The sequence below is a fragment of the Eschrichtius robustus genome, chromosome 1, assembly GCF_028021215.1.
Source record: "Eschrichtius robustus isolate mEscRob2 chromosome 1, mEscRob2.pri, whole genome shotgun sequence".
Classification (NCBI taxonomy): Eukaryota; Metazoa; Chordata; class Mammalia; order Artiodactyla; family Eschrichtiidae; genus Eschrichtius; species Eschrichtius robustus.
Window position 1 is genome coordinate 180868320 of NC_090824.1, and position 26269 is coordinate 180894588.

General features: G+C 47.5%; 1 protein-coding gene across 3 annotated transcripts in view; it reads left to right on the forward strand.

The window, feature by feature from the left end:
- The first annotated feature begins 11861 nt into the window (after positions 1-11861).
- Positions 11862-26269, forward strand: part of CAMK1D (calcium/calmodulin dependent protein kinase ID) — a 409414-nt gene continuing 395006 nt past the window's right edge. For all 3 annotated transcript variants that reach the window (XM_068560283.1, XM_068560301.1, XM_068560309.1), the window contains exon 1: positions 11862-12013. In XM_068560283.1, the coding sequence (XP_068416384.1) occupies positions 11922-12013 (92 nt within the window). In that variant the 5' untranslated portion in view covers positions 11862-11921. The remainder of the gene's footprint in view (positions 12014-26269) is intronic.

The window sequence follows — 26269 nt, forward strand, 5'->3', positions numbered from 1 at the left end:
AAGGCTGCATGCAGAGGGTCAAATGAAAACTTTGGGCTTTATGTAGGCACAGCAGCAAAAAAGTTCAAGTGTCTTGTCCAAGGATACATATGAAGCCAGAAATAGAAGTCGGACGCCTGGCCTGCCAGCCCGGGGCTGCCTCTAACTGAACGGTCCCCGTGAGTCACAGCTGCACCCAGTGCAGGGAGGCGACCGAGGGGCTCAGCATCCTTTCCTAACCCTCGGTAGCTGGGTTGAGAGAAAGAGAGAAGTTTTTGTTCATGAGCTCATCCCGATCCGAATGTGTCCAGATGCCCAAATATTTGATTTGGGCCTGGTTGCTAAGAGACCTCCCACTGGGACCCAGCTGTCTGAGGGCAGGAGGGCGGTATTGGCATCGCTTCAGATTTCTGCCAATTTATTTTGAAACCAGAAAACCTGGAACCTTGGCCTCCTCAAGGCAGCCACAGGGAGAGGAGAGATCTGAGTCAGCCAAGCAACAGAGGAAAAACCCCCACTGACCTTCTGCCAGGGATCCGTAGGAGGGTTTAGGATAGAATTCTTACATGGCATTTGTTGACTTGGGGTGAAATGTGCTGGTATGGTGATGAGGAAGGAACTGGAGCTTTGTGCTTGGTCATGCCGGAGACATCTCGCAGCAACCCCAGGGATTCCAGAGCGAGGCTGGACTTCTGAGTTCTAACTGGGCGTGGTGAAGGCTGCCTTGCTTCAAACCCAGCATCTCGGGTTTTAATTGCCTGGTGACTTAAACCTCCTCCGGGAATGCCATGGGCAAAAGTCAGATCCATACAGGTGTGTTAGGGGTCAGTGCACGTCGGGGAGCTGGGGAAACCCCACTTTCTCAACATAACGCAGACAGCTGAGCATAAACATCTGTATGGTTATCAGTAAATAACTATCACCACTTCCCCACTCTGTGCAGCTGAATAGAACCCCCTGGGCAGGACCCCTGGCCACAGCGCCATTCATTCTCAGGACCAGATAGTGATCACTACAGGCCTAAAAGCTTTTCCCGGGTAGTTCGTTTCTGAATTTGGTTTTAGTGCTTATTTATAAATAAGTGTATGGATGTGAGAAACAGATTTTGTTGCCAGGATTTTTGCGTGAGAGTTGTGTGATGAGAAATATAAAGGTCATGGATGTTGACCCTTGACTTTCACCCAAAGCCCTCCTTTCAATTATTTGCTCAGAGGAAGTACAACCTACTGGGTTTTGCTTTCAGATAGAACTGAACCGTGGGCTCCATTCTTTTCCACATAGACGTGTGCCTTTGGGCAAGTTCTGATGCCTCGGTTTTCTCATCTGTCAAAAAACACTGAAAGGAGCATTTGTCGGGTTTGAGAAGAGGAGGTAAGAAGTAGTCCTACCTTGGGAAAAATCCACTGGAAATAGGAAAGAGCTGGAAATTAAACAGAAACGAGAGAGCAAGGAGACTGGGAGTGGGCTCATCACAGTGCTGGGAGCACAGTAACTGATTTCTAAGTCATTCTGGGTTTGCTCTGAGAGGATCCAATCAAGTTTGCTTGACTGGAAAGGAAGATGAGGAAGGAGATTATGTCCAATTCCATGAACAGAGGACTCTGAAAACCAAGAGCGACTAGTTTGAATGTCACGTGCAAGAGAAGGGGGGTGGTGTCACCTCACAGCTGGGTCTGTGGTTTGAGAAGCATCACACCAGCAGGTAATAGAATTTCCATCTTGGAGACCAAGGAAAAGATACTCTCCAGCCATGAAGTATACCTGAATCCAGAGAGAAGGCCCTTCAATAAAGTGAGTTTTTGCTGTATGTGTGCTGAAGAAATCTGCAAGAGATCGCTATATTTATTACCTTCAACCCTCTGGTTAAATATACCATGTCATCCAGGGTACCAAGGATTTGTTTCCATGAGAGAAGCTATGATATCACAAGGGCTATATTGTGACATCATCACAGAATCTCTTGGGCGCCAGACCAAGAGAGACGGCCTCTTGTTTGGAATACAGATATCCTTGCTAATGAGGAAACTTGGCAGGGAGAGGAAGGAGGACACTCCAAATGAGATAAATGCGGCAGATGGAGGGCCAGATCCTGCACAGAGATCTTGAATATTCTACAGGATACTCGGCCAAAACCGAGTTTTCTCTCTTATTCAGTAATGATAGATGACAAAGCCTGGGGTAAAAATAAACCCACTTCCAGTGTTGTTTCTGGATGGTTCAACAGGAAACAGCATTGTTAACCTTGAGGGGACTGCCGAGCTGTCTGAGATTTGGAAGGCTGGGTGTCTCCTGGGAGGAGAGTGATGGGGAAGGAGGGGTGCTCCAGGGCTATTCAGGCCCAAGTTCCTTACTTGGCCCCCTTCTTAGTTCCTGTGTAAATTCAATTAGAAGCAAGGCTCTTCTTCTGGCTGGTAATTTAAACATCTTTCCTCAATATGTCAGTTTTAGACATTTTGTCACGGGTGTAGTTAATGCCCCAATAATCCCACAGTCTGATTTATGTCCATCTGGGGTATAAATGCCACGGCTGCCTCTGTTTGTGAACTCTGGAAAAAGCCGTTGGACCAGGAATGCTGAGAAGCACTTAAATGATTTTTTGCCCCATAACTTTCGGGTGAATATTTTCCCCTCACGTTTCCTCTGTTTTTAGAAACACTTTGGAGAAATAGAAGAATGATGAAGGCCTCCAGGGGCACTCTGTCACCTCGAAGGAGCATATCCTTTTTAAAAAATTAAGCGACAAGTCATTTGTTTTTGTAAAAAATGTTGGTCTCCACTTGTACGTCTATGGTTTATACAAAAATACTCATATGTTGCTGTTTACAGATTTTTTAAAGTTTTGATTTCAAAGAGTTAACGCCCACAGTGCCAAGACGCTCTTAGGGAATAAGGTATTGGCAGGATCTGGCTAATGAGGAGGTTTCCTGCAGCTAGAAAACCCCTGCCGGAAACAAGAATCCAAGACGTTCCAAGACTATTGACATCGAATATAAAATGCAGCCATCTAGTGGAAGTCTTGTGGGTGGATGTGTTTTTGGTAGGATATTTTTAAATTCTTAAACCATTCATTTTATAATCTGGGCAAAAAACAAGGAGCCAGATGTGACAGCTATTAAAAAGTAAAAGTGCATCCTGTTAATACCTTATGTTTACCTACTGGCTTTCTTCTGAGAAGTCCAAAGTGCTTTGTTGATGTTATCTTCTCCATACCCATATGGTACCCTCACCTGGAGAAAGGACTGGAAAATGCCTGAAGTCAGGGAGTGGGTTAGACATCAGGGGAGACCTGGGTTCTTTCTTTTCGCACAACACCTTGCTCTGGTTTGTGCTCTGAATTCAGTGTACCAATATCAGAACACAAGCTAGATGCCTTTCACACCAGTTGTGTTTTAAAAAGAAAACCCCACTCTTGCACCTACTCCGTTGTTTCTCTGTAGCCCTAAGGGAAAAGTCTGAACTTGCAAACAGCTCTCACCAGACCGACTGACAAACCTGATTACTTGTTGGCTTGTTTCCTGCATCAGGCTGTTTGCAAAGTCATTTTTGCATGGAGTACCCACCCACTCACCAATAACAGCCCTCCAGGGCTCTGTTGGACTGGAGCTAAGATTCTATTGGACTGGAGTTAAGCTTGTATTGGACTAGAGCTAATAGTCTATCGGACTGGAATTAAGATTCAGTGATGCTCCTGACTGTTTCTGAGACTCAGGACTGCATAGATGCCCCAAAAGGAGACTGCATTTTAGAGTCCGAGCTAATCAGTCCATCCTTGGCACATATGCAGGACCTCACCCCAGACCTCAAGATTCCTTAAAGACTAGACATTGAAATACATTACTAACATCAAAAGTAGGAAGGTAGGAAGCAATACTGCAACCTCTGCAGTTGTTGGTTCGAATTCCTTCAAAAGTGTCCAGGGTTCCGTCGTGCTTAAGGCTGTGTTCCACCAGGATCAGAAGAGCAGCCACAAGCCCATATACTATCTGTGGGTGACAGAGCCGTTCCTGAGCTGCAAGGCGGGGTGTGGCGGTTTTCAACCCTGATTGTCACACTTGTTGAAGCACTTAAAATTTTTATTTTGGGGCCCAAAAGAAGAACAGTGAAGGCCTTTCACAAACAGATCCTCCAATTTCTTCCAGCCTATTCTGTGTTCCCCTCTCTGCTCCCTGCATTCTAACCACCACCACCTCCAGCACCATTTCCTGAACACACAGCCTTCTGCAGTGCCTTTGCGGTGGTCATTAGTGCTGTTTGCCAAATCACTGCAGCTCTCCACCTTCTGGGTGCATGATAAGATTGCATTTCCAGGCCCCCTTGTGGGGTGAGGCTGTGTCATCAGTTCCGGCCAGAGTGGAAGTGATGTGTGTCACTTCCAGGACAGAGCAATCCACCAACTGCTGTGCAAACCTGGCTTGATTCCCCTCCGCCACAGGGACCAGCGAAGTTCAAGATGGCGGCTACTCTGCCAGCAGGTCCCGACCAATTGATGAACGTGAGAAGCAAACCTTTGTGCCGATGCCGCTAAGATTTTGGGATTGTCACCAGGCTATTCTGATGGATATACTTTCTTTGATTTTTGTTCCTTTACACATGCTTTTCCTTCTGCTTGAAATCTGCATGCACCCTCCCTTCCCTCCTTGGCAAATTCTTACTGATCTTCCAGACCCAGTTCAAAAGTCTTCCTTTCTGCGAAGTCTCTTCTGACACCTCCAGGAACTTGGGTCCTTTCTGTTCTGTGCTTCCCCACCACTCTCCGTGCAAACCTCCGTTATAGCCTCAATCACATTTTATTTTTACTACCTGTTTACACGTCTGTCTTTGTCTCTTAGACTTGGAACGTGTTGAGGGCAGGAACTGTGCTTCATTCGTTTTTCAATCCAAAGCGTCTATTTCTTTTTTTTTTTTCAAAGTGTCTATTTCAAAGTACAAGCTTAACAAATATCTCACAGAGAAATTAAGGTGCTCAGAATGGTTGATGGACAGAGTTCAGGTCAGTTCACTGGTGTTACAATTCATCTTCCCAGTGCCCCCAGATGCACCAGAACTGGTAATTTACCAAACACTGGAAGACATTTCTTTTTAAAAAAATTTTTTATTGACATATAGTTGATTTACTGTATTGTGTTCATTGCTGCTGTGCAGCAAAGAGATTCAGTTATACATGCATATATATTGTTTTCCATATTCTTTTTCATTGTGGTTAATCACAGGATATTGAATATTGTTCCCTGTGCTATACAGTAGGACCTTGTTTATCCATCCTATATATAATAGTTTACATCTGCTAATCCCAAACTCCCAATCCTTCCCTCCCCCATCCCCTCCCCCTTGGCAACCACAAGTCTGTTATCTGTATGTGTGTCTGTTTCTGTTTCATAGATAAGTTCATCTGTGTCGTATTTTAGATTCCACATATAAGCGATAGCATATGGTATTTGTATTTCTCTTTCTGACTTCTTTCACTTAGTATGATAATCTCCAGTCCATCCACGTTGCTGCAAATGGCATTATTTCATTCTTTGTTATGGCTGAGCAGTATTCCATTGTGTGTGTGTGTGTGTGTATATATATATATATATATATACACACACACACACACCATGTCTTTTTTTTAATGAATTTATTTATTTTTGGTTGCGTTGGGTCTTTGTTGCTGCGTGTGGGCTTTCTCTAGTTGCGGTGAGCGGGGGCTAATCTTTGTTGTGGTGTGTGGGCTTCTCATTGTGGTGGCTTCTCTTGTTGCAGATCACGGGCTCTAGGCACACGAGCTTCAGTAGTTGTGGCACGCGGGCTCAGCAGTTGTGGCTCGCGGGACTCTAGAGCGCAGGCTCAGAGTTGTGGCGCACGGGTTTAGTTGCTCTGCGGCATGTGGGATCTTCCCAGACCAGGGCTTGAACCCGTGTGCCCTGCATTGGCAGGCGGATTCTTTTTTTTTTTTCTGAGAAACACGTACATTTACTGAATGGAAAACAAGCCTCTTCATAGAGGCTGAAAGCCTTGGCAGGCGAATTCTTAACCACTGCACCACCAGGGAAGTCCTATACCATGTTTTCTTTATCCATTCATCTGTCGATGGACATTTAGTTTTTTTCCCTATCTTGGCTATTGTAAATAGTGCTGCAGTGAACACTGGGGTGCATGTATCTTTTCGAATTACAGTTTTGTCTGGATATATGCCCAGGAGTGGGATTGCTGGATCATATGGCTACTCTATTTTTAGTTTTTTAAAGAACCTCCATACTGTTTTTATAGTGGCTGCACAAATGTACATTCCCACCAACAGTGTAGGAGGGTTCTTTTTTCTCCACACCCTCTCCAGCATTTGTTATTTGTAGACTTTTTAATGATGACCATTCTGACCTGTGTGAGGTGGTACCTCATTGTATTGATAGTTTTGATTTGCATTTCTCTAACAATAGTGATGATGAGCATATTTTCCTGGGCCTATTTGGAAGACATTTCTTAAGACTGATTCCTCTCCTTCTTCAACATTATTTGACTGTTACATTTTTAAAATGTTTGTGGTTCAAATTACTGAAAAGGAAGAAAGATCATCTTACAATTAGGCTCCCATTTTTGATAATTACTCATCTTTACAGGAAAAGATTTTAAAAAAGATTTGGGGTTTTGGAGAAAATCAACTTTATGGGCAATTTTTGGAGGCCATTGTGGTTGGTTGTGTAGGCCTGGCTTTGTTAATATGAAACAGCATATTTATTGACTAAATGCCCTCAAATTTTGTAAATGCATTTATGTGCATCATCCAGTGTACCTCCTTCAGTTGTTTGGAATATAGCATTAAGTTTAAATATAAATTGATGAGATTCTACTTCAGTGTCTGTTGTAGATCCTGTTCTGGGTAGAAGATCAGGGGAGGTGCCATTTTTGTTTAGGCCTGGTTCCCCATAGAAGAGGAAACATATTTACTATTTTCAGTGTCCTCAATTTTATTTATTTTTTTGGCTGTGCCACATGGCTTATGGGATCTTATTTCCCCAACCAGGGAATGAACCCGGGCCCCTGCAGTGAAAGTGCTGAGTCCTAACCACTGGACCACCAGGGAATTCCTGTTTTTGTTTTTGTTTTTTCTTATTTTCAGTGTCCTCAATTTTATAAATGCTCCTGTGCATATTGCCAAATGCACTTTGCTGAGCTAGGAATAGACTCTTAATTCTAACATGAACTGACAAGATTGTGTTTCAGTGTCAGTTGTAGAAGAAGCAAGATCCAGGTCGGGGAGAATGTTGGGAAAGGTCCCACCCTTGTTTCAGATCTAAGGTAGGAAGATAAAGGTTATGTCCACCAGGTAAAGATCCAGGAGGGCTGAGTTCATTTAAAAGTCCCTTGAGGTTTGAAAAAAAAGAAACAAAAAACAAAAAAAGATACATTTCTGGATTTAGCAGTCATTTGATTATCCTATTTTGGTTTTGAACAACTATCATTCTCCTCTTTTTCTTTATGGAAAAGGTGATTTTTACATTGTGGGGGACATCTATCACTTTTGCCTGCTCAACATCCATCCCTTCTCCTTCAGTAACAGCTTCTCAGTGTTTGTCTGATGCCTTTTATTTGAGTAACACTTTGACGGAGGGACTACAGTACCACAGTTAAGGGCAGGGCTCTGGAGCCAGGCTGCTTGGGTTTTATTCATTCGTGCAACCTACGCTGATAATCAGCATGCGGGCAGACCTCATTTTATTGTACTTCGCAGATGCTGAGTTTTTAACAAATTGAAGGTTTGTGGCAACCCTGTGTCGAGCAAGTCTATTGGCATCATTTTTCCAACAACATTTTTTTTTAATGAAGGTCCGTACATTTTTTTTTACACATATGCTATTGCACACTTAATAGGCTACAGGATAGTGTAAACGTAACTTTTACATGCAATGGGAAACCAAAAAACTTGTGAGACTCACTTTATTGCGATGGTCTGGAACCAAACCTGCAGTATCTCTGAGGTGTGCCTTGATAGGAAATATGGCCTAGTAACTCTCTTTAACTATTTCTAGGAGCTACATACATAATTTAAGATAACCAAACTTTCACAGGGTTTGTGAGAAGAGGCCTCTAGCATCAGAGTGTTGTCACACAATCCATTTGACGGAAGGGTGATGCTCAACTTTTTATTTTATTTTTTGGCCGCGCAGCGCGGCATTCAGGATCTTAGTTCCCCAACCAGGGATCCAACCCACACCCCATGCAGTGGAAGTGCAGAGTCTTAACCACTGGACCACCAGGGAAGTCCCGATGCTCATCTTCTAATAGTGAAACATTTTTCCCTGCAATATTTCTGGTTGAGATTTAAATAAGTTTTTCATGTAGAGTGTATCTACATGAAGTCACCTAATAAAACATTTTTGATTAATACATTTTTAGACCAAAGAGTTCTTAAGTTTTCAAAGAGTCATGATATTCTGGATAAGCTTTTCATCATATGAAAAAAACACACTGATTTACAAATCCTAAAATCATTGAGTTTACATACCACTCTCCCTCCTACAACCTGGATTTAATAGGCTCAGGTAGGTAAAGGGTCTTTAACACAAATTTAGCAACAGACTTGGGACTTGAGCCTAGTTTCCTGGATTTCTAGATTTCTAGTTCTTTCTACCACCCCAGCTTGCCTTCCTGGTTTATCACTTTAGGTACTAAAGGTTGAATAGAGGTAATTTAGAAATTTTCAATTATTATTATCTATGCATTTGCTTTAGATAGTATATATTTCCCCCACACCACCTGCCCAGCTCTGAACCTGGGCCACAGAAACCTGACCTACTGGCAGGACTGTTGTCTGGAAAAGAGTTTGATGGGCATAAAATTAGTAAGTCTTTAATGATGGGTTATTAAACAACTTGTTCTTTGGGTTCTTTAATAAAAAAATTAAAGGCTTTAAAGGAAATATAAAGACTTGGGACCTAAACTTTAGTAATCTGGAATATCTGGCAGAGCTTTCTGGAGTGGAATTGTTAGGGAACAGACAGCTTTTGACCGATAGGTAATAGCTGATTGACAATGGAGTTGGGGTGGGAAGAAGAGCGTGGCAGCCACAACTGCTAGGAAAACACGGCAGCTGGAGGTAATGGTCTGTTACTGGAGAACAGTCCAAGCAAGAGTCCTCAAGCAAACAGAATTAAGCCCTTAACAGGCTACGGTTTAACCATTCTTAGGGAATGATGGTTTTGTTTTCTATTGCAGTTTCCAAGGTCAAGACCTCTTACTTTACATGGTGTCCAGTAAGGGAGGAATGACCATGCTAAAGCCAGACTGAATTTGTCTTTGACATTTCCACCTCCTTCTTTGGGTCACGGGATCCATTCTTTTGGCCTTGGCCTCTTCAACTCCCCATTAGTTTGAGTCTTTTCTCTAGGACCTAGTCCAGCTGAGGATAACTTGATAATGCTCTGAATGAACATCATTATGGCAAATTTGGAAGAGAAAGAAAACTCCCCATTACAGTTCCAACAGTACAAAACTTCTTTAGCATCACCACTTCTTTATTTCCGGGGACAAAAGCTGAGACTGAGAATTGTTATCATGAGCTCCGGTGGCTGATCCATAGGCAAGGAGCAAGGGTGAAATAGGAAAGAACGGGTAAGAAGAAGGAGTGGAAGGAAGGGAAAGGGGAAAAAAGATGAGCAGATGCATATGGCGGGCATGGGAGTGTCCGTCCACTGGGATCTTAGTCACACCTGGTTCCTACTCTTCATATTGCCTAAACTTTGACCCCAATAAACGATAGTATAGCTCTTCAAATGTATTTCTTTTCTTTTTTAAATTGAAGTATAGTTGATTTACAATGCTGTGGAAATGTATTTCTTCTTGAAGTGGTGCTGTTTGCTTTTGGTGACGTGCCCCAACTTTGAGAGAGGTTCCCTAGTCATCCATCTTGGAAGTTGGGTTTGTCAATTCAGTCAGTTTCTAACAGCCAAATCCCCCATTTGCTCTCCTCAGCCTGGAGAGCCTTAAGCTAACAGCCCCTGAAAGGCGGAATCCAGCACGCAGATGTGGAGGAATGGGCAGGCCAGATTATCTTTCCACCTCCTTGGGGTCAGGGAAAAAAGGTGGAGGGCGGCAGGGTGCAGTGTGGGGTGGGTACAGAGGGCTTCTGGGAGAGCAGTCGGCCTGCATCCAGCCTGTCAGAACGAGGAAGAAGGTGCTGGGTAAGTTTCCTCTGAAGGGAGTAGAATATTTTTTTCCCCCTTTTACAGTGAAATTGGAACAGTCCTGGGAAAATGGGACAGGTGTCACCAATCAAGACACAGGGCTGTTTACCCAACTCAGCCAAGGGGCCCTCAGGGCGAGAGAGTCTTGATACGAAGAAAACTACAATTTTTCGAAACACGAGGTAGTCCCTGCAGGTTGGGAATGGGCGTCTGTACGTGGATCGCCCTCTGACAGGTGGACATGGGAGAGGGATGGGCAGTCAGAATGCGCCTCCGAGATGGGAGGCCGGAGGGAACTCTGGGTGCGTTTCTCCAGTCTGTTAGAAAGGCTATTTCCAGGTACCTGCCCTGGCACAGCGTGCCCTACTAAACCCACTGCGGCTGGGCTGAGGAGGGGCGGCCCCCCTGGCGAAGAGAGTGTGGGGCAGAGGTTCACTTTCCTCTGAAGTCTCTGGGTTTCGGCCGGCGAAGAGAGGGAGAAACCAGGAGGGGCCGAGCTGGAGCGAAGGCCGCTCCAGCCCTGGGGCCGAAGCAGCCTGAGAGGCGCACAGAGCCCGGCCCTGAATCCACCAGCCGCTCGGCCGCCAGATAACCCCGGGAGTTAAGCTCCCAAAGAGAAAACAAGGCAACGCCTGGCACGTCTTGCGCGTCCCCGGCCGCGAGGCTCCCGGCTCCCTCCTCGCCGCGAGGCCCCCTCCCCCAGCCATAATTGGACACGAGCGCCGATTTTGGTGCAATGCGAATTAGCTCCAGTCGCCCAGTCGGGAGGGCCAGGCAGGCTCGGGGAGCGCCAGCCGCTGGCGGGCGCCGCGCGACCCGAGTCAACGCCCACCTCAGCCAGCATCCCCGCGGCCGCCGCCGCCTCCCGTCGCCATAACAACCAGCCCCCGCGTCCGACCCCGCGCAGCGCCCGGACGCCCGGGGAGGACGCCCCCGCCCTCGGCGCCCAGCATCCGGGTGGCCTCGCGCCCCCGCCCTCGCCCTCGCCCTCGCCCCCGCCCTGCCGCGTCTTAGCGCAGCGCAGAGGCGCCCTCTCCCGCCGCCGGAGAGGAAAGCCCTCGCGCCCCCGAGACTTGACTTTGCAGAATTAATAAAGCAGCCCCGTGAGGCCGGGGTCCTCCAGCACGCGCCTGGGCGCCCGCACCTGCCCGGGTCCCCCGCATCTGCCCTCTCCCGGGCTCCAGGGCGCGCGCGGCGGCGGGAAGCGTGGCCGGGCGGCGACGGCGCTGCCCCGGCGCCCGGGGCACGGCGTTCCCGGGGAGCAGGACATCCCCGAAGGCGGCAGCACGCGGGAGGCGGGGAGGCGGGAGGCGGCCGGGGCGCGCGGGGAGGGCGGGGAGCCCGCGGGAGGAGGAGGGGGGAGGGAACAGGGCGGGCGGCTGGGAGGGAGGAGAAGGGAGGCAAGAAAGTAGCAGAAAGTGAGGCTGGCAGCCGGCGGCAAAGAAGCCGGGCGAGTGGCGGCGGCGGCAGGAAGTCTGTGCCCGAGACGCGCAGAAATAAGAGCCAGGGAGGGACCGCGGCGGCGGCGAGAGTGAAAGAGGAAACTGCAGAAGAGGAAGCTCTGCCGCAGCACAAAGTCTCCTCCGGCTCCCGCGCCGAGCATCCCCGCGCCGCCCGCCCAGCCCTACGGGACCGGCTCGCAGCCGCCGGCGCCCCCGCTGCGCCCGCGCCCCCGCGCCCTCGCGCTCGGGCGCCCCCTCCTCGTGCGCCCACCCCGGCCCCCCCGCGCCCCCGGCCGCTCCGCCTCGCTGCCCTCTGCGCACGCCGCCCTCGTCTGCCATGGCCCGGGAGAACGGCGAGAGCAGCTCCTCCTGGAAAAAGCAAGCTGAAGACATCAAGAAAATCTTCGAGTTTAAGGAGACCCTCGGAACGTAAGTGGGGACCGGGGAGTAGAGGGTGGAGGTGGCAGCGGCCACGGTTGCAGAGGTGGCTCCCGCTGCCACCGCCGCCGCCACCGCGGTAGGAACCGGCGGGTCGCCGCGTCCTCATTGTCCGGTTCTCGGCTCTGCGTGCCCCCTGCGTGCCGGCCGCGTGGGTCTGCGCCCCGCGGGCCCGGGTGGGAGCCGCTCCTGGGCGGGGGAGGCTCTGGGCTTTCGGGGTCAGTCGCAGGCGGGCGACTTTTCACTTCCCTGGCACCGCCGCCTTCTCGACTTCTCCCCACGCGTGACTGTGGGCTGAGCATGGTGGATATTCCTATTTACTGGCTGCGTGCGTCTACTCACCGTTTGCATCGGCGCACCGTGTCCGCGAGAGACGTGGTCACGAGAAAATCGGGCTCCAGGCATTCCCATTTCTGTTCTTCCGTTATGTATTCTTATAGAATTGACATCTTAACGTACTAGGTGTAGGCAAGACTTTGGATGGCCGCGCGATTAAGGAAGGGAGGAATTTCGCAGTGTTCAGGGTCACGTGTGGGCAGAGCCTTACCTGAGCGTCTGTCCATTTCACCAGGCTCGGCAGCACACGCTGGGGTGCGGGTCGCCAAGGGGGGGTGGTCTGCGAGGGTCGCTGTACCGGCGGTTTCTCTCTAGGGCTGTGTGTAGTCCGAGGCTGGTGGCAGAGTCTCAAGAAAGCAGGAATAACCACAAGTCCGTGGCAGGAAAGCTCCGAGCGTGTGCTGCTCCGTTCAGCTGCTGTTCTCTTTCTGCCCAGGAGTTGGTTTTTGTTTGTTTTGTGTGGAGTGCCTCAGAATAGGTAGGGAGGCTGATAGTGAAAGAGAATCGGGCGCTGCTGGAAGAGTCTGAAATTGGAGTTATTTTCTCCCCTCATGTGCTCGGTATCTGTCAGCATATATATTCATACACATACGTGCTGTATGAACCGAACGTTTTGCAGGGGTTCATGGAGGTGTTTATTAGGCTGGGAAGAGATAGAGGAGGTGTTTCATAAGAGAAATCAGTGTGCTTTTCTCTCCTGTTTCCCTTAAAGCTCCTTTGCTTGTTATTGTGGTTGGTTTGCTTTTCCAGGACCACATTTTCAAACCCAGATTGTTTTCTGTCCCATACTCAGGGTCCACTGAGTTGTTTGGTCACTTTCCCTCCCCCAGCCCCATGTCTGCAGTGGTCCCCCAGAGCCCAGGTTGTGACGGTAGCATGCCCGCCATGCTTCTGGTCCTGGGGACGCACACTTGCCGAGGATGAGAACAGGGTCTCCCAGCCGTTGTGCTCGCTTCAGGAACGCAGTCTACCTGTGGGTGTAGACTTTCTATCTGTTGGAAAGAAAGCAGAAAGGACTTAGCCTTTTCATAGAGAGGGGCTTGGGGCTGCCTCTTAGCATGGCCTGTTAAGGGCTGAGGTTTGTCCAGAAATTTAGAAAATTATCGTTGAGGTTTATTTGGGTTTGGGGTAGTGACTCTGAGATGCTTAAGTTGCCGAGAAAGAAGAAGTGTGTGCTTGCTGGTCATCCTGAGACCGATGATATGGTCTCGGATGAGGGGACGGGAGAGAGTGGAGTCCCATCGTGAGAGAATGTGTTCCTTTGCCAGGTGCATCCCCACCTGAGCCCCTCGAGCTGGTCCCTCTGCCTGCAGCCTCCAAGCAGACCAATGCAGCTCCCCTGACTGCCTCCTGCTCCCTGGAGAGCCCCGCAGCCGCCCCTCTGCCGTGGCTGGGCTGCTCAGCCCCATGAGCTGCGGCTTCATTGAGTGGCTCCTGCTGTGGCAGGTGCTGTTTGGGTATGACTGCGGGTGGTTCCACCTCTGGGCAGGATGGGGACTTGCCTCATGGTGTCGGAGAGACCGTACAGCTCTTGCAGAACAACCTCTTGGACTCTGGCCACATTCCCCATGAACTTGGGGATGGGTCTCTGTTAGGGTTCTAAAGCTTTGCTTTCTGTCTTGGAAAGAATTCTTTGAAAAGAAGCTTCCCGCTTTGGTCCCGTAGTGCTGGCAGGGGTTCTAGAAGAGTAAAACACAAACAATAAAACGATCAAAATGTTTTCACTCAATAGCATGATAATAATAGTAGTAGCAGTAGTAAATGTAGGTGACTTTATTAAATGAATACCAAGAACCAGTTGTTATTCTAAGTGCCTTAGGTATAGTAACTCATTTTAGTCTCATGTTAACCTGATGAAGTGGGTATTTACTTTTATCCCCACTTGGCAGATGGAAAAACTGAGGCAACAGAGAAATTATGTGACCTGCCAAACAGGAGCTACTTATTAAATGGAGCTGATTTTCGAATCTAGGCAGAACAACTTGTGATTATGCATGTGGGGTTGAGGCCCTCTGTGGATTATGTAACAGCAAATGTTAATAATAATTTGACTAACTTTAGTATTTGGAAAGCTAATTTTAATATTAAGGTAAAGAAATCATAATTATGGGGTAACCTTTTATCCAAACATGTAACATGTTAAAGCTTTTGGATTATCAACACCTTTTTGTCTCTTGGACTTTCTAGAAGTGGTCCAAAGTTCAGGATGCTTGTTTTGCCCTGGGCCAAGTCCAGAGATCTTGACCTGAGTCTAAATAGAGGTCACTTCTGGTTCTGTTAGTGTGGATTTTGGCTTTGGGCTCTACACTTGTTTGCAGTGAAACCTAGCATCAGTCAAGGGTGTCAACAGTTACAATTGGGATTCATTTCCAAGGTACTCTGCAGTCCCAATCATTTTGTTTGTCACACTTTTACCATATGCTTTTAGGATCCTAAGGCAGGAAAGCCCTGCCAGGAGCCAGATTGTCAGCCCACAGTGTTAAAATGCTTTTAAAGTAAAGCACTGTGAAGGCTCAAGGAGCACTCACTTGGCAAAACCTTGTAATCTGATATCTGGCTGCCTGATCCAGGTACCTTTCTGCGCAGAGCAGAACCTCTATCTACTGTTGAAGGCCAGAGGGTCAAGCCATTTAGACCGTGTGGTCAGCGGGACCTTGCTGGAGGGTGGGAGCCAAATGGGAGTGAAGGCTGGCTCAGAAGGGTGGGAAGAGAGCTGGAGGAAGCAAAGGACAGCATAGGGGAAGGAACCCACTGTGTGGTTTGGGCCTGGGTTTTCTGATGCACCTGAGTCAGGCCTCAGGAGAAACCTCTCAACTTAGGACCTTCAGTGTGGCTCCCTTTGAAGGGGAATCCCAGGGCCTAACCCTCCCTCTGAACAAGGTAGGAAGGCTTAATTACTGTTGATTAATCAACGCCATGTTTTCAGATCCTTGCCTGGCACGCCAGATTAATGTGGGATCAAATAAATGTGTGTAACAGCAATTAGGAGTTGTAAACATTTCTGTGGCGTGTTTGCCGAGGCCGTTCAGGCATCTCTACCGTAGGTGTCTTTCCACATCTTCTGAACCAAGACAGTGAAGATAGGCCATTTGGAGAAAGATACGGATGGGAAGAAAGATTTGACCGTGGTGTCCAGAAAGTACCCCAGACTCATGGCTTCTGTAATTGCCATGCCATGAAAGGCATCTGAACAGAGGAGACCCTGATAGTTGACACAGAATGATTCTCCCAATATACCTCATTTCTTCCCCCAGAGTATGGAAATGGCACGTCCTGGAAAATAGATCTTCATCTCTGCAGGGTATGAATACACGCTTTTCTTACAGACCGAATGTTTTGTGTTGAAGTAATTGCTGTTTGTGGGGGGCTGGAGCGGGCACCATGGAGGCCTTGGGCCTGGGTTCAAGGTCTGACTCAGCTGCTGCTGGGGTGTGTGGCCTGTGGGCTGCTTGGTCATTTTTCCACATGACCTGGTCTTAGCTTCCTCACCTGTAAAATCAGGGGGAGGGCAAGGAAGATGGGATGATTTTCAAGTGCCCTTACAACCCTAAGATTTTTTTGGCTTGTCTGGGTAACGAAGGCACTCAGTATAATTTTTCGGGAGCTTTCGTATGTAGCTAGAGCAGCTTAGCCCTATTTGGAGGGACATTTTTATGCCCAGGCTAGTAGCAAAGTGATACAGCTCAGGACAGGAAGTGTTAACCCACTTGATGTCAGTAGCACAATGCCTTTGCTTTTTCATGAAATGAGTGCCTGCTGGGTGCTGCTTTAGGAAGAGTATAAATAGAAATTTCTGTGGGACCAGCACTGTCTTTTCCCACTAGTGTCTTCCGTACATGCCTTGTTCTGAAATTGCTCAATCAGTACACCTGTTGAGGACACAGATGATTGATTTATCTGAAAGCCCGGGTAGAGCACAGACTCACCTGTTGTTTTGTGGGAAGTGGGTGTGTGTGCATGGGTGTGGAGGGAGAGGGAGATCGCAGAGCTACCTGAGGTGATTTGCGTGTTTGACCGACTTAAGAGTATTTATTCTGAGACTACTCAAAATTTTAGTCTGTGAAAAGCATTTAAAAGAATATTACCAAAGGAGCAGAGAAGTGGGCAGCCCCCAGAGTGCCCCCTGAGGGTATCCCAGCTGCGGCACTGGTTAGAAGTTTGCATTTCTCAGCCCTTTGTTTGAGACATGATATAAATTCAGCCTCTTGTACATTTAAAAATATCTATCGAACACCTGCTATATTCTAGGCACCGGTGCGCAGTAGGGGGGAGTACAGCAGCGAACAAGCAGACACAAATGCCTGCTTTCCTGGAGCTCACGTTCTGGTGAGGAAGCCAGAAAATAAAACATGAATCAGGAAAATGTAGCGTATGTTATCTAATGTACACGTTAGGGGAGAAATGAAGCAGGGAAAGGGGATTTTTTGGAGGGGGAGGTGAAGGTGGCTTGAAGCAGGGTAGCCAGGGAGGGCCTGGCTGAAGAGCTGCTATTTGAATACAGATCTGGAGGCTCCAGTGGGATAGCTGAAGGTAGAATGTTCCCGTCGGAGGGAACAGCAAGGGCTGTTTTGAGCAGAGGCGTACCTTGACCTGACTCAGGTGTTTCCATCATGGCTGTGGTTGCTGTACTGAGAATGAATGGACGGGTTGAAGGGCAGAAGCGGGGAGACCAGCTCGGAGGCTATGGAAACCATCCAGGGGAGAGAGAATGGTGGTGGAGGACTGGGGCGCCGCTCCGGAGGTGATGAGAAGTGGTTGGATTCTGGAAACATGTGGAAGGGAGAGCCGATAGGAATTGCTGGTAGATTGGGTGTGGGATGTGAGATTCGCCAGGGATTTGGGGTTGGAAGAAAGATGCCATTTGTTGCTTTTGGTCAGTTTTGTTCCAAGGATTTTCTGAGCACCTGCTCTGTGGGCACAGCAGGGCTGTCCATGTTCTGGGAAGCTCTTGGAAAGAGTTTGGAGGGAAAACTCAACATCCTTTGGGCTCCTGGGTTCTCCTTGTGAGGGACTCTTGGATTTATTTGTTTATTTTAAAAAAATTTTAAAAAATCTTTGGCCGCGGCACGTGGGATATTAGTTCCCCCACCAGGGATTGAACCTGCACCCCTTGCATTGGTAGCATGGAGTCTTTTTTTTTTTTAAACATCTTTATTGGAGTATAATTGCTTTACAATGTTGTGTTAGTTTCTGCTGTATAACAAAGTGAATCAGCTATATGTATACATACACCCCATATCCCCTCCCTCTTGCGTCTCCCACCCTCCCTATCTCACCCGTCTAGGTGGTTACAAGGCACTGAGCGGATCTCCCTGTGCTATGCAGCTGCTTCCCACTAGCTATCTGTTTTACATTTGGTAGTATATATATGTCCATGGCACTCTCTCACTTCGTCCCAGCTTACCCTTCCCCCTCCCCGTGTCCTCAAGTCCATTCTCTACGTCTGCATCTTTATGTCTGTCCCACCCCTAGGTTCTTCAGAACCTTTTTTTTTTTTTTTTAGATTCCAAATATATGTGTTAACATACGGTATTTGTTTTTCTCTTTCTGACTTACTTCACTCTGTATGACAGACTCTAGGTCCATCCACCTCACTACAAATGACTCAATTTCGTTCCTTTTTATGGCTGAGTAATATTCCATTGTATATATCTGTGCCACATCTTCTTTATCCATTCATCTGTCGATGGACACTTAGGTTGCTTCCATGTCCTGGCGATTGTAAATAGAGCTGCAGTGAACATTGTGGTACATGACTCTTTTTGAATTATGGTTTTCTCAGGGTATATGCCCAGTAGTGGGATCACTGAGTCGTATGGTAGTTCTATTTTTAGTTTTTTAAGGAACCTCCATACTGTTCTCCATAGCGTCTGTATCAATTTACATTCCCACCAACAGTGCAAGAGGGTTCCCTATTCTCCACACCTTCTGGAAGCATGGAGTCTCAACCACTGGACTGCCAGGGAAGTCCCAGGGGACCATTGGATTTTAAGGCTAATCTCTTTCTTTCCAAGAGCTTGTGTCTGGGATGGGCTTTTGAAATATCTCCTCTTCTGTCACAGGGGGAAGTCATGATAGGCTGGACATTTGAGCAGCTGGACGAACTGGTTAACTTTCTGTGAAAATGCTGGGTTTTGCCTCTAGAATTATCAACAGGAAGATCACTTTGACAGGTGCACCTGTAACCTACAACTCTCCCACTTGATTTGGGAATTAAAGCCCAGACGTTCTGTGAAAAATAATAAACATGCGAACTCCTGCTACTTCTTTCTTTGATAGGATGTTTTATGTTTGGAGAGAAAAAACCAAAAGTTTTTCTTGGTTGCAAAAAAGGTAAACCCTCATGGCCCTACCGATTAGTATGGTGGGATTTGGGAAATTGCACTTTTTAGAGCTTGTTCCCGGAGGGGCTAACGAAGACTAGGTCTCAAGTAGAAATTTCTGGCTCAAACTTGGCAACCGAGTGGACAGTAATTAGACTTGGCAGGTGGACTTTCTTGTCCTCTCAGAGGAGGATTTTAGGGGTTAACTTGTTGAGTTTTTTTTTGGCTGGGTCTCCATAAATCCCTTTAATCTTTCCTTTCCCCAAATAAATCTCCGTAAATCCCCTTCAGTCTCTCTCCTTCTCCTCCTCTCCCCTCTGGGAGGGCTTAGCATTGGTCCAGCAGGGCACTGTCACATTATTGGACAGCTTACACCCGCAAGGGTGGACCCCAGGACCTCACATTGCCTCCAATCCTCATGAGATTTTGCAGGAATCGCCAGGGAGCCCACAGCCCCTGGGAACACATTTCTTTAATTGAAGAACGAACCGCTTATGGGTGGCCAGCACGAAGCCTGGAGCCCTCGTCAGCTGTTGCAGGTTTCTCTTCTGACTCAAGATGGTCCATCCAATGCGCGAGGACACATGGACCCTGGGAGACATGCCAGCATTACCTTCTTTTTCAATTCACGTTGGGTACCTCCCTTTGACTCCCTGTGGTGCAGGAGATCACCTTTTCCTTGGGCTAGTTTTCTGTTAGATCCTTCTTGATTTTAAAAAATGTTTATTATGCAGTATGTGGATTCTTCAGGTTCGAATCAGACCAAATGGATGCCACAGGCCAAGTTCATTCCATGGCATGCCAGGTTCATTCCATGGCAGACCAAGTTCATTCCCTGTCTCCAGTGGTCAGCTGTGGGTCTCGTGCTGTTTTTCCTAGTATTTCAGCAGGATTCAGAGATGGAGGAATGCATTTCTTGGTTAACACCGGATCTTGAGGATAAGCCTAAAGACAGCCTATTGGCTGAGGCCAGGCAGGGGAGGCATCAGGAGGCAATGAACCGCACTAGAAAGGCAGCTCGAGCACCACCCTTCATGGCTGCATCCCTCTTGATGTCCATCCTTCATCTTTCTGAGTTAAGATGCAGGTGGAAGTTGCTGCCTTGTGGGATTCCTGTAAGGATTCAGTGACATCTATGAGGTGCCTGGCACATAACTGGGATTGAGTAAACAGCAACTGCCATCAAGTTTTAGTTGCCTTCAGCAGCTGTGGTGGAAGATAGCTACCCTCGGATATTCAGGGCCAGTGCCGTGAGGAAGAACATGTCAGTGTCTGTTGGAAATTGATTTCTGGAAGCTCCTGGGGCAGAGATGCAGAACAGCGCATACTTAACCTCCCCCCGCCAAAGTTGATTTAAGAAACCATCAACAAGTCCTCAGTCAACCAGGGAAGAATATTCACTGGATATTCCGCGGGGCGCAGTCCTGAGCTGCTAAGAACGGAGGATCTGAGGTCGCCAGGCCATGGGTGCAAATCCTGGGTCCACTGATTCCTAGCTATTAGGTTTTGGGCAAATTATGTCACCGTTCTTGGCCTTGTGCCCTCATCTGCACAACAGGATAACACTAGCACCCGATCTAAGGGTTGCAATGAAGGTTAGATGAGGGCGCGGGGAAACCCCTTAGTGCATGGACATGGCCGTGAATCCGTGTGCAGGAAATGCTCCTTCTGTCTCCTTAGCCCCTGCGGGGCTGACACCCTGCTCCTCAGAGGCCACTTGCCCAGATTTGGGGGGTCCATTGCACCATCCAGCACGTGCTTCCCACAGGAGGCTGGTTGGTTCCCCTGGCGCTGGTGTTCACCAAGAGCCTCAGCCCCAAACATCCTCCAGACCAGCTCGCGTGTTGAGTGACCTAGTTTGCTGCATACATAGACTCATCCCCTCCCTGGGTTATGTCATCAGCTTTGTCTCTCTGCACCTCTCCCTGCACCCGAGCTGTTTTTTTTTCTTCAGTCTATCTCTACATCAGCTTGTGCAAGACGCTCTTCTAACTGCAGTTTCTGTTGTCACCAACAGCACTTAGATCTTGGTGCAGCTGTGGCCCTTCTTGCAGCTGAAACGTGCTTCTTTCTGGGAATGGCTTCAGCCTTATCTGCTTTGGTTTCTTATTGAAAATAACGTTTGGCTTGGAGGACTGAAGTAACTTGTTGATTACAGTATTCCAAAACGTCACTGACTTTTGTGAGTTTAAATTCTCTAGGTAGTGAGTTTATTTTAATGCTAGAGTTTTCACAAATGGCATCGTGTCTAGGTATAGACCGCATGAACGTGCGTAACAATTTACTCAAAAATGTCCTTTTCAGGGATTGTGTGATGGAGGATGGGAGAAGTTTAATTTCCCAGGTTTCAGGATGTAGGTAAAACAGTTGGAGAGCTCATGTCTGAATCGGGTGAAATCCCTCATCTTGACCTCTCCATGTTAACCCTTTCCACGGCCTGACCAGGTCTGGGGTCACAGTTTATTGGTACCTCTGCAGTGCAGTGAGCACGGGAAGAAGAGGCTTCCCAACTAGACGGAGTCAACGTTTTTACCGGTTGAGAGGCCCCCTCTCTGACGTTTATAACCACGGCTCACGTCACTGAAATTGCTTTTACGCCAACTTGGATTCGGGGCTGTTAGTGGAATCCTAAAGGTATCATATTCAATTGAACCTCGAACAGTCCCCAATTTTCAAGTGGCGTTCCTGCCTGCCCCGCACACGATGCCGTCCCCTCCCACCAAGGCCCACAGTGTTGTGGGAAAAAACAAGGAAATGAAGCTGTGCTAAGTGGAGAGGTCTGGTGGGACGATTGGGGTGGGGGGCAGACACCCCAGGGCCCCTGCCTCCTGCCCCCGAGGGCTCTTCCCATTTCTTTAACCTTCATAAAAATGGCTGCTCGCAATTTGCCTTAAAACATTAGAAGATACAAATGCCTTGAAATAGGTTGAGAGACCAGCCATCTGTGATGTAAGTGATTTTAAAGAAAGTACTTTTTCCTCCCACGTGAAACTGACAAGAACTAGCAGTTTGGCTGGAAGACAGGAGGAAAGTAGGTAATTGTGGTTTTGGAGCTTTGTGGGGGGGAGTGGGGAGGTGCAAATGAGTTCCAAACTGGGAAGTTGAAGGCCAAGTGAGGCAACTGGGAGAAGGATCCCAGGCCGACCGACTGATTAAATAAACTGGGTTCTAGGGCTTCCCGGCGGTCCAGTGGTTAGGACTCCGCGCTTCCACTGCAGGGGGCGTGGATTCGATCCCTGGTTGGGGAACTAAGATCCCATGTGCTACGTGGCCAAAAACAAACAAACAAACAAAACTGGGTCCTAGACTGGCCTGGGTCCCGAAAGGGAGGCTGCTGCAGTACTGCCTCTGTGACCTCCCCCCTCCCCTCCTCCCGCAGCACAGCCCCGGCTCCCAGGACCCGGCTGGGACATTCACACTGTAATTCAGCCTCACTGGCATTGGTACTCAAGGCTTCTCTAGGTGTGAGTGGGCTCCTTACCCCCATGAGACATTTCACTTTCCTTAAAAAATATGCCTTGAACAACTACCACACCCAAAAGGTGAAAATGAACTTTGGGGGCAGACCTTGTATAAAAGTTGGGGACAGCCTGTATCTGGCCCTCGTGTACAGGAACGATGCTGCTGGGATTCGCTCTGCCTGCGTTGGCATGGCCAGTGTCAATGCAGTTTGTGGTCCTAGTCATGGTAAAAAAAAACCCGATGTTGACTTTTTAGGGCCCTCTTGGCTCCTTTGACAACTGGGAAATAGAAGACCTAATATTTGGGTGTGGGTGTTTTTAAATTGTGGTTTAAAAAAATGCATAACCTAAAATTTACCATCTTGACCATTCTTAAGTCTTTAGGGCCCTTTTGGCTCCTTTGACAGTTGGGCGTTAGAAGACCTCGTATTTGAGCGTGTGTGTTTTAAAATTGTGGTTAAAAAAAATGCATAACCTAAAATTTACCATCTTAACCATTTAAAAAAAATTAATTAATTAATTAATTTATTTTTGGCTTCATTGCGTCTTCGTTGCTGCACACGGGCTTTCTCTAGTTGCGGCGAGCGGGGGCTACTCTTTGTTGCCGTGCGCGGGCTTCTCACTGCGGTGGCTTCTCTTGTTGCGGAGCACGGGCTCTAGGTGCGTGGGCTTCAGTAGTTGTGGCACGTGGGCTCAGTAGTTGTGGCTCGCAGGCTCTAGAGTGCAGGCTCAGTAGTTGTGGTGCACGGGCTTAGTTGCTCCACGACGTGTGGAATCTTCCTGGACCAGGGCTCGAACCCGTGTCCCCTGCATTGGCAGGCGGATTCTTAACCACTGTGCCACCAGGGAAGTCCCCCCCCTGAACTCTTAACAGAGCACATGGTGACATAAGCATGGGGCAAAGTGTTTTGGGGTTTCCAAGGGAAGGGAAGTAATTTTTATCAGAAGTAATAGATGGAGACGAATCATAAGAGCAGGTGACTGAATTGTTTTCCTAGTAGAGCTTCTCCAGTGGCCCATTTCCCAGATGGCAGCCGTGTATTCATTTAACCAGTGGTGGTTAAGCTCTCACTTATGGCTGGTGCTGTACCAAGGAGATTCAGTGGCAAATGAGAGGAGTGGTCCCTGCTGTGTCCTCCAGATATGCTAGACCTGTCCCGACCTCTGTGTCCTGCTCGTGTAGGTCCTCCTGTTGCCATCGCTCCCCATCGATTTTCCAGGGTCTTAAGGCACTAAGATCACTTAAGTCGGCTCTCTTCCATCAAGTTTCCCCAGACATCAGCAACCCACTTTGGACTTCTCTGCTTCTGTTCTTTCCAGTCTTAGAATCATACTATTGAGGGTCAGCCGTTGCAGGTTTGTTCCTTTGTGAGAATTTTCTCCAGCTGGTGCAGCTCCGAGCTGCTCGCTGGGGACATTCTCACCCACGTGGTTTCCCTCCCGGGTGTTTCCCACAATGCCTTGCACCCTGAGTAATAGGTGGAGAGTTTGTTTGGTTCAGTGTTAAAAATCCCAAGTAATAAAATTGTCTCCATGGTCTCTTAGGAAGCTTGCTTTTCTAAATGTTTTCGTTACTGATAAGCTCTTCCGAACATTCTGCCCGTATTTTCTCCCTCTGGATTTCATCTTCAGATCGTCACCACTTTTCCACGTGTGGCTTACCCACCCGGTGGATTAGCTGCGGTGAATTTTTAATCTGTGGGGCTTTGCTTGCTTCCTCCCTTTGGCAGCCTCTTTCTCTTGGCCGCCATGGGGCTGCGCTCGGAGAAAGAAAACTGGTTGTCAGGCTCCAAAAAAGAGTCTTCCTCAGTAGGAAGGCCCAAAGCTAAATAGAAGTGATATTTGGATTATCACATCCTTCTATTCGTTTTGTGGCCACGGTTGGTTGTGTCCCGTGGTATCCTGTTAAATATCTCTACTTTCTATTATTTTCCATCTTGGGATTTCCCCCCAAACACGGCTTGTTGCAGTCTTGAGGTACTCATGGAAGCAATATGTAGTTGGCTTTTTTCATCTTTTCCTTTGCAATCAGGCCTTTCATAGTTTTATGACTTTTTCTGCATGCTAGTGTGTCCAAACCCAGGGGCGATCCAAGGGGTAGTTAGCAACTGTGCTGTTTTTCTTCTGAAGGTGTGATGTCTGTAGAACTGACGAGGGGATGAGAAATTTCTGGGCACGTACAGTAGTCTTTCCTGATGTTCTTTCCTTCAAAATTAAACAAACTCTTTGTCTCAAAGTCCCAGATTCATTGACTTGGAGGTAAAAGTTTTCCTTGCTCTCAGTACCTGGGCCAAACCTCCTGAGTGCAAAAATGTGCAGTGTTTCTTTTGCCAACCTATTTTCTGAGGAGGTCGCTGGTGTCCCTGGGAAGGTGTGGAGGTGGCTTGAAAAAGCCTAATAATGGCTACCAATATTTGAATATCTTCCAGGTCTGAGGTCTTTCACTGGCCGCTTGGTCACTTGAAGGGTCATTTAATCCGTCAATAACCCTGTGAATTAAGTACTGTTTGATAGTTGAGGAGAGCTTACTGGTCCCAGGGCACGTGATTCATAAGTCACAGGACAGCGATTTGGACCTAGATCTGTCTGAAGAAGCTTCTGGAAGGCTGTGCCCAGCTCACAGCTGTGCTGACTGAGGTGAAGCAGGCGTCTCCAGGGTGTGTCCTGGCATGGTCCTGGGGGCTCTGACAGGGAGACTTGTGTCCTTGTGTGTTATGACCATTGTCACTGAGTCTCCAGAATGTCACCACGGCCACCCTTCTCCTCGGGCCCATCAGAGCCTTGCTTTGGAGCTTGGAGCCTGGAAGTAGTATTATGTTCAGTGTGTGGGTGAGGACACTGCCACTTGGAATTCGTGCCCTGGCTCAGGCTCGTCAGAAACCTCTGTGCTGGAGTCTTCCCTGGAGGTCCAGTGGTTAAGACTTTGCCTTCCAATGCAGGGGGTGTGCAGGTTTGACCCCTGGTCAGGGAGCTAAGACCCCACATGCCTCTGGGCCAAAAAACCAAACATAAAACAGAAGCAATATTGTAACAAATTCAGTAAAGACTTTAAAAATGGTCCACATCAAAAAAAAAAAAAAAAAACTTAAAAAAAAAAAAGAAACCTCTCTGCTGAGAGAGAAATGGGCCTCATTCACAATGTTACAGGCTGAGGATAGATTTTGTTATCACGTGGCTATTTCCGTACTGGCAAAATGAAGAAAATCATATTGAAAACATCGAGAGAACCCTGAGATTTTAAATCAGACTATTTGCCAAAAAGAAACAAACAAAACCAAGCCAAGCCAGAGCACTCACCTCAGGGTTCTGGCAAACAAAATGTTGCTTTGGAACTTAAAAAAATACACATCATTTATAGCATAGATATCCATTAGCAAAAGGTCGTGGAAAACACAGGCAGATAGCCAGAAATTCAGACCAAGTCTGGTTTATTTTCTCAAATGGCTAAAACATGTACAGGAGTATGATTCTAGCCCAGGCTCTCCTGTATGAGCTGGTTCTTAGTGGCAGTTGAGTGACAAGGGGACAGATATTCTTGACTCCCAGTTCAGTGCTTTTTTTCCTCACTGAAGGGTTTTTTTTCTTTTTTTTTTATTGTTGATGTTCTGCTCACATGAAATAATTAGCTTTGTTTTCTTATTGCAATGTATTGTAAGTGCTTTTCAAAAATGTGTTAGAGCAGATTTACTTTTTCTCAGGGCTTGTTAATTAAAGAAAATGACTATTAGTTGTGCAATAAAGACCTCATCATATATGATGGACCTCACGTGGTTTCTTTATATTTTCATTACTTGGAAAACACCAGGAGAGAGCCAATAGGAATATTAAAAATGTTGAACACCTGCTCTGTTAAGAAAGACGTACCAGCACAGTATGCCACGTTACTCATTGTTTCTTTTCAGGTTATGTTTTAAAATCTGTTTCTCTAATGATTTTTATGCAAGATGACCTTTTCCTGCTGTCACAGGCAACTTCTTAGCATAAGAAGCAGTTAACACTGGATCTTGTACTGAGTTCACATCCAGAGGTATTAGGAGCCAAACTGTTTAACATTCCAATTTGAGATTCTGATTTTACATGTGGTTAATTTTGGAGAAAGCGTCTGACACATGTAGCTGAGCTCACAG